Consider the following 12,667-nt stretch of genomic DNA (forward strand, 5'->3'; position numbering starts at 1 on the left):
TGCAGCAGGACAGCAACTCAAAACATACCAGCAAGTCCACCTCTGAATGGATCAAGAAAAAACAAAATTAAGGTGTTAGAGTGGCTAAGTCAAAGTCCAGACTTAAATCCAACTGAGATGCTGTGGTGTGACCTTAAACAGGCAGCTCATGCTGGAGAACCCTCCAATATGGCTGAGGCAACACAATTCTGTGAAGAAGAGTGGGCCAAAATTCCTCCACAGGGATGTGAAAGACTCATCACCAGTTATCACAAACACTTGATTTCAGTTATTGCTGCCAAAGGTGGCACAACCAGTTATTAGGTTCATGGGGAAATTACTTTTTCACACAGGGCCAGATAGGTTTGGATTTTTTTCCCTTAAAAATTAAAATCATCATTTAGAAACTGCATTTTCTGTTTGCTTGGGTTGTCTTTGTGAGATATTAAAATTGGTTTGATGAACCGAAACATTTAAGTGTGATAAATCTGCAAAATATCAGGAGTCAGAAAGGGGGCAAATACTTTTTCACTGCACTGTAATTCTTTCATTTCAAACTTGATTTTTGTCTCAGTAACAGCCCCAGGATTTAGCTCAGTGTGACTGTTGCTGTCAGTAAAGCACAAGGCAGCTGTTGTCCTGCAGTGTGTGAATGTTTGTTTATGATAAAACTGGTTCACACAGGGGTTCAAGACAGCAGCCTTCCCCATGATTGTGGTTGTGTGTTCTGAAGGCTCAATAAACCTTTGTTAACTGGACTTTTCCACAATATTCTAATATTTTGAGATGGTGGATTTCTGATTTTCATGAATATAATCATCAAGATTTGAACAAGTCTTGAAAATCAAGGGGGAAAACTGAATTTTAACATGATATTCTAATTATTTGAGATGCACTTGCATGGAGAAACAGAAACAAAGAAAGAGAGAGATAAAACACCTCCGTATGATTTTTTTTTTGCCCATATTACCTCGCCCTAGTTTCACTTCATGAAAAAAAAAACAGTTTAGACTTCCTGCTGTATAGAAGTTCCACCCCCCTTACCCTGTTTCCTGTCAAATGAACAAAGCTGTTATCTTTTTTTCACATGCAGATGAGACACTCAAACACCAACGGACCAACTGACAGAAAAAAAACCATCATTTTCCACAGAGAGTGGACAGAAGGAGGGAATACTGGGAGTACTGGTCATACTGGGATCCTAGGAATACTACGACTTTAACCAGGTACTGGATCCACACACAGCCAGAGTTAAAAACAAAAAATAATCAAAGTGAAAGTAACTTTCAGGGCGAGGGAATGTTTGTTTGTTTGTTTGTTTGTTTTTTGTGGCTATCAGTTTTGTGCAGGTTACTGAAAAAAATTGAGACCCCATTTCTTTTTTTATTAGAAAAAGGAACGGATTTTGAGATTAAACTCAGAATTCCGACTTTAACCCTCATGCCCTGTTCAAAACAAGTTGCTTTCTGTTTGTTCACTACATTTGTAGTTTGACCTTTAAAATGGAATAACTTTATGAAAGATCAATATTTTTCCAAACTTTTTTTTTTTACCAGTTTTTTCATAAAGGGGTTCTTGATTAATTTATATCACGATTTAATGAATCGCATTAAAAATTAACCCTTAAAGGGATACTTCAACATTTTGACAAATTCGCCCATTGCCATAATTCCTATAGTCTTAGTAATAGGTCCGTTTCCTTTAGTTGTCGGTGCAAGATGGTTCTAGATCTGGGGGGACTGTTAAACCAGCTGCACAGCTAACGCTATTTTAGTAGAAGGAATTTTTGCTTTCCCTCATCAAACTCATTAAATACACAATCCAACAACTCCAAAACGCTCTCATGGACAAGTTGTGACCTGCACATTCACCACGCTATGAAATAATAACATATAATCATGTAACATTAGGACACATGAAGCAAATACTCGGAACTATTTCTTCAGTGAACCACTGGGCGGAGTGACACAGTGCAGCAGCCATGTCTGGAGTGTAGTTCCGGCGTTGCATTTAGCGTTAAAACATCTCCGTCTCATATTGTTCCATGATTATTTCATAGCGTGGTGAATGTGCAGGTCACAACTTGTCCATGAGAGCGTTTTGGAGTTGTTGGATTGTGTATTTGATGAGTTTGATGAGGGAAAGCAAAAATTCCGTCTGCTAAAATAGCGTTAGCTGTGCAGCTGGTTTAACGGCCTCCCAGATCTAGAACCAGCTTGCACCGACAACTAAAGGAAACTGACCTATTACTTAGACTACAGGAATTATGGCAACGGGCGAATTTGCCAAAATGTTGAAGTATCCCTTTAAGATGCCATTTTTGATCGGATACCGCTAACTGCTTTTTTGAAAAATACACTAGAAGTCAATATTCAAAAAATTTTTTTGACTTTGTTTGTTATTAGTATCAACGGCTTAACTATCATGATAATACGTGAGAAGATTGATTTTGGTGCATTATTACTTTTTGCATAATGTCAGTTTGTCCAAAAAAGTTAGGTTCAGTTTGTTCACTACAAGGTTTGTAACACTATAATAACATTATAATATTATTATAATTAATATAATTTGCATTACAAACACATTTTTTGACCCCCCATGTAAAACAAAGTGAAAAAAATTATTTTCCCTGTAATTTCCCATTTTTCTGCAGCAAACTTCATGAAATTAAGTTAAAAAAAAAGATAATTACAAAATTGACTCATTCTATCACCTCAAACAACACTCACCAGATCTTGTAAAATAACAGCATTTATCACAACAGATATCAAACAACAGAACAAATAATTGAATTGAAAAGGGAAAGTGGTATGTTTGTGTGTGTGGGTGTGTGTGCGTGCATACATGTGTACGTGTGTGCACGCACGAGAGTAAAGAAATGGAGGGGATACAGATTTGTAGCCCAATTACCTACAAACACACGCACACACACACAATTTATTTTGTCATGAACATGCAGGTAAAAGTCCTTACCATCCATATCAGAACAAAATTCAACAAATGTGTCTTTTCTTTTGGGTCACAGTGGCCTATAATCCTGAAGTTTGACAGAAATTCTGCAAATTCCTGTTTTTTTCTAGTTTATTTGTTTGTTTGTTTGTTTATTTGGATCCACCATTAGATACAGCAAATATGCAGTAGCTACTCTTCCTGGGGTTTATGACAGAGGCATGGCTGTTCCTCAGTGGGAAACTATATGAAATATAAAAAAATGGCTAAATATGAGTAAAAACATAAAATTTGAGGCCTAACCTTCAAAATGAATGCAAAACCTGATGAAAATCTTGATTTTATCCTGCCATTGCCAAGGAATAACAAATACTAGTTTTATGGCTTTTTATGAGCTTACAAATTTGCGTATTTTCCGATAAGGATTTCATTGTCTGTGAGTAGATTCCACACTGACACACACCTTTTTCATTTCAACCATTCTGACTGAAAGATCTTACCACTAACTACAGATCAAAACCATTTTAGTTGTAAAAAAGTTTGTTTTAACTGGTCTGCAGCCATGCCAATTACTTATGTGGCCAATGGAAGTCAGTATTTTTTATTTGGGTGGGTGGGATGATGTGAAAATGGGGCAATTTCGTGATTGACTTAATTTTTACAAAACTTCAAGTAGCTACAGAGAAATGGGAAATTACAGGGAAAATATTTTTTTCACTTTGTTTTACATGAGAGGTCAAAAATGTGTTTATAATGGAAGTCTATGGTACAAACTTTGTAGGGAATAAACCAAGCATAACTTTTTTTGACTGCACAGTCAAAATACAGTGGATATGGATGAAACTCAAAAATATCAAAATTCATGCAAAAACACATTCCCTGTCCCTTTTTGTGGCAAGGTCACAATCACAGCCAAAGTTATTTCATATAATGCACTCCAAAATACACAGATTTCCCTGAACAGGGCATAAGGGTTAAACTTCTGACTTTTTTCTCACAAGTAAAAAAAAAAAAAAAAACTGAGTTTTTTTTTTTTTTTTTCAGAGGCCTTATCCTCTTTCATAGCAATGGATGAGCAGTGTGCTGAAATAGATTCCAATTAAAAACATTAGGATTGTTTTCTGACCACATTTCTTCCTGGAAGACGACGGTTCCCCACTATCCTTCCAGTTTTTAATAACGCGTTGGACAGTTCTTAACCTAATTTTAGTAGTTTCTGCAGTGTCCTTAGATGTTTTCTCTGCTTGATACATGCAAATGATTTGACCCTTCTTAAACAGACTAACATCTTTCCCACGACCTCAGGATGTGTCTTTCAACCTGGTTGTCTAAGAAATGAGAAGTTACTCATTGCATCAGCTGGGGTTAAATAACTTGTTGCCAGCTGAAAGATAATCGCCCATGCAGTAATTATCCAATAGGAGGCTTGTACCCATTTGCTTAGTAAAATCCAGGTGGCGACTTTTTTTTTGGCCAGGCAGTGTATATAGAATGTAATAATATATATGGTCCTGCATCATCCAGCATTTTAATTTTCTGTGCAATCTGAAGATGAGGATTTTCTCATTTGTTGTGATGAATTAAAATGATGTCAGGATTTTATAAAAGGAGAAATATAATTTAATATGGAGAAAATGTACTCAAATCTCTAATATTTCACGTTATATCAGGTTGTATGTGGAGGGAGACTATGGGAGACAAGCTGATCCTCATGTCCAGCTTTACTGCTAGACTGTGTTGTGGGGAGGGCATGACGTGATGGATGCCTTCATTCTTAACAACACTACCACAGCACAAGCTCTTGCAAATAAAACAAAGTGTTGACTTTGTATTTATGGTTACACAAGAACATACCAGCGGTAGCTTCAAAAGGCTTGTTTTATGTAGCTGTTAGCTGCAATGCTATCGCTATGATGTCTAGCTCTCAGGTTCCTCGTGTTGTCTGAGTTCTTGACTCCTGTCGAAGCCTGTACTATCTTCAGCATTTTGGAAGCCAAAATAAGTCCACATATCCGCTATAAAAGCAGTAGAAGCTGCTCTGCTGAGTAGGCACCAGCAACCAACTTGCTCAGACCTGAAGGCTCAAGTGATCTTGTTGTCTAACCAGAATAGAAGAGGGAACAGTAAAATGCCTGCTGCCAGCTAGCAGTGTCTGCCGTCAACTAGTGGTCTGGGGTGAAATTACACGACATAACTTAATACAACTATGTCTACTGTTACTTACTTAGTAGGCGTTTAGCCAAATGGGGAAAAAGACCCCTGGGAAGTGTCTTAGTTAAAACTACTTCAGTAGAAGTAAAAGTACTCAATTCAACATGTACAAAAAAAGGGCACGTACACAAAGAAACGAGTAAGTTACAGTAACTTCAGTAAATGTATTTAGTTACTTTCTGGTTTGCTGGTTTGTCTTGTGGAAAGGAAGAACTGCATCCCAACCCTGCGTACAGTACTGTACAGAAGTTCACCTCTTCCATCCATACCAGGGTCAAGGAAGTACGACGGAGTATAAGGCCCACACAAAGAGAAAAAAAATAAAAGAATAAAAAAAAATAACAATAATAAAAAAAAATGATTTTACCAGAAAAAAAGTTGTAATATTACGAAAAATAAGTCGTAATATTACAAAAAATAAGTCGTAATATTATGAGAATAAAGTCGTAATATTACCAGAAATAACTCATAATATTATGAGAATAAAATACTACAACAGTCTGTCGTTAAAATGAGCAGTGTTGTTCTTGTGAATATATACTTTAGTATCGGTTTCACAAATAAGGAAATACTTCATCTTTTGGTACATCAGTATCAAATTATTATCCGAATCCGGACAATACTCCATCGTAGATCCGCGGCAGCGCGGCAGACTGTCTTTCTTGTAATATTTTATTTTCGTAATATTAAAACTTTTTCTCGTATTATTACAACTTTATTCTCGTAATATGACGACTTTTTCCTCGTAATATTACAACTTTTTTCTCATAATAGTACGAGTTTTTTTCCTGTAATATTATGACTTTATTCTCATAATATTATGACTTTATTCTCATAATGTCAAAAAAAATTATTTTATTTGTTTTCTCTTCGTGTGGCCCTAATACTCTGTCGTAAGGAAGTGTTCAGAGCTCTCACTACTTAAACGTATTTGGGTACAGTACAGATTGTCTATTATTAGAGCACCCTCACTCTGTTTTTTTCTTTTTTTTTTCATTTGAAATGCGCTGTATAAATAAACTTGACTTTCTCACCTTCTGCTGTCTTTAGGTTCACTCAGAGACAAAATGGAGTCCAAGTTAGAGGAGGATCTGTGCTGTCCAGTTTGCCTGGACATCTTTAAAGATCCCGTCATCCTGTCCTGTAACCACAGCTTCTGTAGAGCATGTATGGAGAAGTGGTGGAAGGAGAAGGACAAGAAGTGTCCTGTTTGTAAGAGGATACACTCTAAGGACTGGTTACCTCCTGAATTGTCTTTGAAGGTCCTGTGTGTGAAGGAACAGAGATCATCAGAGGATCTCTGCAGTCTGCATCACGAGAAACTCAAACTCTATTGTCTAGACCATCAAGAGCCAGTGTGTCACGTCTGCAGAGATTCAGAAAAACACATCAAGCACCGATTCAGACCCATCGATGAAATTGCTCGACCTTTCAAAGTGAAAATTGAGGAAAGTCTGCAGCCTTTAAAGGATAAATTAGAGGCTCTAAAAGGAGTAAAAGTGAAGTTTGATCAAACAGAAGCTCACATAAAGGTCCAGGCCCAAAACACAGCCAGGCAGATTACAGAGCAGTTTAAGAAGCTTCATCAGTTTCTAGCTGAAGAAGAGGCTGCCAGGCTGCGTGCACTGAGGGAGGAGGAGAAGCAGAAGATGCAGGGGATGAAGGAGCAGATGGAGGCTTTGAGTGCACAGATAGCAGCTCTTTCATGCACAGTTAGAGCCACAGAGGACCAGCTGACGGCAAGCGACGTATCCTTCCTGAGAAACCATGAGGCTGCAGTGGAAACTGTCCAGCAGTATCCCCAGCTAGAGGAGCCACAGCTGCCCTCGGGAGTTCTTATAGACCAGGCCAAACATCTGGACAACCTGAGCTTCAAGATCTGGGACAAGATGAAGGACCTGGTCTCCTACACACCCATCATTCTAGACCCAAACACTGCTGGTTCATTTGTCATTGTGTCTGATGATCTGACCACTGTGAGAGGAGGACAGAGACTGCAGCTTCCTGATAATCCAGAGAGGACTGATCGTTTCAACGCTGTCCTGGGCTCTGAAGGCTTTACCTCAGGGACTCACAGCTGGGACATCCAGGTCGGAGACAATGAACACTGGTGTCTGGGTGTGTTAGCAGAGTCTGTCAAAAGAAAGGGAGACATACAGTGTGAAATATGGGGAGTAGTATTAATTGATGGTAAATATGGAGTACAGTCACCACAAGGTAGATCCACTGATCTCTCAGTGAAAAATCCGCCAAAGAGGATCAGAGTGAATCTGGACTGTTCCAGAGGAAAGCTGTTGTTCTCTGATCCTGATACTAACACACGCGTACACTCCTTTAAACACACTTTCACTGGAAGGGTGTTTCCCGTATTAGGAACTGAGAAGAATCACCCACTTAAGATTTTACCAGAAAAAGTCTCAGTGACTGTGGGGCAAAACTGAAACAACATGATGACTTATCTTTTACTCCATAAAGCCCTTGTGCAAACTTCATTTTTGAACCCTTAGTGATTTTTATAGTAATACATAATATATAATATATATATTGTAAAATATAATATTAGTCACACTCAAACTGCTAAGTGCAATGCGCTTTTCATACAAAAGCTATAAAATTAGTATACATTAATATTTTATTCTACTTTTATTGAGCTGTTTCTTTCACCTTCAACTGAACTAATTATTGATATCAAAAATTCATTAATTTTTTAAAGATTTTAACCCTTTGAATGCCAATTATTTTTCATGCTGCCACTATGTTTTTCAATGAAAAAAAAGGAAATGATTATTAATATACTAGTTTGACTGAGTTTAAAGGCACATATTTTGCTCTTAACAGCTTAAGTGTAATTTTTGCTTGTAAACAGTGTATTTTAGACTTACTGTAGGAGCTGAGCTGGGAATAACAAGATCAAATAAAAACACACAATCTTGCCAAACTCATGCCATATACATGAACACAGCCAAAATTATAAAAACACATCAAAAGAACGTAAAACCTGCACAACCTCTCCTAAGAATTAACATGCTCATTTGCTGACTTGACAACAATGATGATGTTAACTATAAGAGTAATGGTGATGATGAAAACAGTTATGATCAACGTCATTGAGTCTGTCTAGATGTTCTGAATTTAATCTCAGTCTCTGAGACATGTGACCCTGCTGTTCTGATGTTCCTGGACATTGTTTTTACAGCGCTGAGATAGACAACAAAACAATAAATACAGTTGCAATTAAAATGATTCAACCGCCATTGCAAATCAGGTTTCTGGTAAAAGTGTAAAAACTTTTTGCCGTTTGCAATGAACACATCAAACAACAGGAATTGAGAAATAGCTCATTAGAACTTAGCCTTCAGGTTATTCCCCCAAATTCAACTGAAAATGCAACTTATAATGACTTCTCCAGTCTCTAAATTTGTCAACATCTTAATGGCAAGCATCTTCAGTGCTCAGTACAGCACCCTTTTCCTTCTATGACCTTCTGCAAATGAGATGTATATCTAGACACCAGCTTTTGGCAGCACTCCTGAGGAATCTTAGCCCATTCCACATGTGTAATGGCCCCAAGTTCAGTAATAGTCTTGGGTCTGCATGCTGCAACCACCTCCTTGAAATCCCACCAGAGACTTTCTCTGGGGTTCAAGTCAGGCGACTGTGATGGCCATTGTAGAATCTTCTAGGACCAAGCTTTGGTTGAATTTGAGGTATGCTTGGGATCATTGTCCTGTTTGAAGGTCCAATGATGCCCAAACTTCAGTTTCCTCACAGACAACATGATGTTTCCTCCTAGGATACTGATACTTCAATGAATTCATCTTGCCTTCCACACGCTGCAGGTTTCCAGTGCCAGAGGATGCAAAGCAGCCCCAGAGCACCTCCATCATACCTAACAGTGGGCACAGTGTTCTTTTCAGCGCTTGCTTCATTGTTCTTCCTCCAGACATAGCACTGATTCATTGTGCCAAGAAGTTCCAGTTTTGTTTCATCACTCCACAGAACAAAATCCCAAAACCTCTGTGGCTTATTTACTGTATTTGATTTTGAGCATACTGAAGCCACCTTTTCTTTTGCTATGGTTCAGTAGTGGTGTATGTCTAGGAGTTCTGGAGTAAAATCACCATCTCCATACTCCAGAACATTCACCTTGTTGTCTTTAAACCATCTATGTAGCTTTCTCTGTATGCTTCAGGTCATTGTCTTGCTGTAAAATAAATCTTCTCTAATTTCAGGAACTGCACAAACTAAAGAGAGAAATGTTAAAGTTCTGACTGAGCTCTGTATCTTCTCTGAAGGATATAAGATCATGTCCCACCTCCTTCAACAAAAAGCCATTGTCCTTATGTAAAAACTGATGTGAAGCTGATAAAGTTTGCTAAATTCACTAGTGAACCTTATCTGAGGTAATTTCTTAATTTTGTCCTCTCCAGTGGACTGTAGAGGAATAATAATAATATCCCTTTGATGATGTTTACATATTCTTATTTCCAAATCATCTCATTACTTATGCACAGTCCCAGTCTGGCAGAAGGGACCAAAAGCTGTACCCACATTTCATGAGTAGGGCCTGACCGAGATGGACTTTTGGGGGCTGATGCTGATATCTCTATTAGGGAATACAACATTTTGATAACCGATACACCTGCCGATTAAATATTAACTTTTTTTTGGATCAATAAATAAAACAAATACCTTCATCTGATCCGTTTATTAGACTAAACGTATTACTTTAAAAATGTTTTTGACTTTCAGGAAGCTAATAATTCTTCTGTATTCTTCTTTGCCAACCCTACTCACATGTACCAGAGGGTCAAAATATTAGGAACACCTCTTACAACAACAGCAACACTCACTATAATCCCAGTAAAGAATGAATCATCTCTCTGACAGTGTCAACAACATTTACAAAGTCATTCATTCAGTGAAGTAGAATTCCTGGTAGAGATGTTGTTATTGTTGTGCATACATAGCACAGATGTGTCTAATGAAGTGGTCAGTGAGAGTGTTTTCAAATGTATTATTTCTGGAAGTGGTGGGTGAGTGGATAAGCACCATCATAGAAGTCTAGAGTAAGACACGATTTGAAATGCACCTCTCTGATGTCCTCTGACAGGCACTTTCTCTCCTCTGTTTTCCTGAATGGTTGATTAACAATTATTTTTGTCAGGCTATTATAGACTGATTAATCAGTCGGGTCCCAATGCAAAATGGGAGCCAGGAAAAAGGTGGACAGAGTTTACTGACTCTACTGTGATGTCACTCTAGTGAACAGAGGAAGTTGTGATGATTGTTATATTTTTTCTACCTTTTGATCCTATATTTTAATACTTTTTATATTTTTGCTAAGTATGTTTTGTAATACTCTTGGTGTTATACTTGTTCTGTTATTAACTGTGTAAAGCACTTTGAATGTGATGTGTATGGCTTTGTTTTACAAATAAAGTTGCCTTGATGAAACATTATATTAAAGTATTCTTAAATGTATCTCTAGTGACTCTTCTTGGCATACAGAGTTCAGAGATTATGGTGATTATGATTGTTAGACTATCTGTAATCTGACACACCAGATAGACTGATTCATATATATAGTGCATGGATATATTTAACATTCATCTGGGAAAGCTCCCATAGAAAGTGTTTGGGAAAGGAAGGACTTATCAAAAATGTGTGGAAGGTGATTGTAGGGAATGTTCTGTCTGTCACAGTGAGGGGCCAATCAGAGTAACAAGAAAAAGTAAGGTTGTGCTCGTGTGCTTTACCTGAGCAGACAGGCTACCACTTTAGTAGTAAATAGTGGAGTTCTTCCATGAAAAAATTAAAGGCCAAGACTGGCAAAAACATAGCACAGAAAATGTTTTGGCATGTCTCCCAGGTCTTGTTTAACTGAGAAAGTGTGGTCCAGTTTTATCAAACTGCCGCTACAGCTACATCTGAGCTTATAGCTACACAACAGCAGCCATGGGCTACACCAACAGACCCCATCCGTAACGATCCAAACCCACGCTGAAGCAGACCAGGAGGAGAGCGGGAACATCTTTTCTGTCATGAAAAGCTTTCAGTGTTGCTCTTTTAATCAGTAGACGTTGCCCAGTCCTGTTTATAAAACTGATTCCAGGTAGAAATATTGCACCTTCTGTGATTTGAAAATTGAAGTAGAGCATATTGTGATTTAATGTAAAATTGTGATTAATTGCCCAGCCTTCATTTTAAAAGAGTAGCCCAACTGTAGTGTGGCCCAATATAAACACTTTTAAATTATTTGATTTAACTCTATATGAGTTTGATTAATCCTGTCAATTTTATTGTGTATTTTACTGTACTATAGAGGTGTGACTTTACCTGAACAACCTGGTTGGAGATCTATTCTCTTGTTTTTGCCACAAAAAAAAGATTGTGTTTTACCCGGCTACTCAGTACTTAAAGTAAACTTTAAACTCAATACCATTTACTTTTACTTGAGTACATTTTAACTGTATTTCTACCTGAGTAAATTAGTCAAGTACTGTTTCCACCTCTGCTGGTGTGACTGCAGACTCATGAGCCAAGACTCAGTAGATGAGGGACATGTTTATAAAGGAGGATGCTGACCATTTAAGATTGACTGATTGATGATTTTAAAAAATTACTAAAAATTAGTCCAAAGGCAACTATTTACAACTAAAGCCGAGGGTTTAAGCTTTGGAATAATTTTTATTTCATGTTTTTTCTGGTACCAATGCTGCAAAAGAAAGATTTATGTAAATTATAAAATTCTGTAACCTGACACACCAGATGGATGTGTTTCACACATCCATCAGGAAAACCTCTCATACACAGCATTTGGGAAAGGGCGGAGCCTTTGGAAAAAACTCGGAGGGTTATTGGATGGAATGATTTTCATTTCATGTTTTTTTCTGGTAACAATGCTGCAAAAGAAAGATTTCTGTAAATGTTAAAATTCTGTGCAGTTTTTCAGAAATCCTTCAGGTTTTGGGGGAGTATTTTTATGCAAAACTTGTGTTTTTATGGATATTTATTCACTCAACCTTTGGTCTTAACGGGTTTAGGGCTTAATGGGGTATAGGGATTTCTTCCCTGAGCACTTACCTTTTCTGTACTAGTATCTTGTGTTTACCTGAAGTAAAGTGTTGGGACATTTGAGTGAGTATTGTTTTCTGCTATCACAAATGTTAACACCTGGTCATTTGTATTCTGTGACTGGTACATGCAAGCTTCATAAATCACACATGGACCCTGATGATTTCTGCACCCAAATCTGTGCTTCTTTCTACGCCTGATCGATAAATGAGGGCCAGTATGACCCAGAATCACACTGTAAGGAAAAGCCTTTTTGTTAGCATGATCTATTTTTCTCCTGCTTCTGGTCATAGCCACAACACATCTATTACATGAAAGATTTTCAGATCCTCAAAGTCAGAGCCCACAGGATTACCTTTTGAAACCACAAAGACGTGAAGCAATACAGGCTTAAGTTCTTTATAATTTGGTGCCTCAAGACAAGAAGGCGTACAGTCCGCCAATCTCTCTC

General features: G+C 37.7%; 1 protein-coding gene across 1 annotated transcript; it reads left to right on the forward strand.

Annotated features, from left to right (window-relative positions):
* The first annotated feature begins 1,072 nt into the window (after positions 1 to 1,072).
* Positions 1,073 to 10,601, forward strand: LOC121517970 (E3 ubiquitin-protein ligase TRIM39-like). The gene is made up of 2 exons (XM_041800103.1): positions 1,073 to 1,205; positions 6,190 to 10,601. The coding sequence occupies exon 2, from the start codon at positions 6,207 to 6,209 to the stop codon at positions 7,578 to 7,580; it is 1,374 nt and encodes a 457-aa protein (XP_041656037.1). The 5' UTR covers positions 1,073 to 1,205; positions 6,190 to 6,206; the 3' UTR covers positions 7,581 to 10,601.
* Positions 10,602 to 12,667: the final 2,066 nt, after the last annotated feature.

The sequence above is a fragment of the Cheilinus undulatus genome, linkage group 2, assembly GCF_018320785.1.
Source record: "Cheilinus undulatus linkage group 2, ASM1832078v1, whole genome shotgun sequence".
Classification (NCBI taxonomy): domain Eukaryota; kingdom Metazoa; phylum Chordata; class Actinopteri; order Labriformes; family Labridae; genus Cheilinus; species Cheilinus undulatus.

Bases quoted from the DNA above. Each gene is read 5' to 3' on its own strand.
- LOC121517970 (XM_041800103.1), top strand. From the start codon at position 6,207: ATGGAGTCCAAGTTAGAGGAGGATCTGTGCTGTCCAGTTTGCCTGGAC.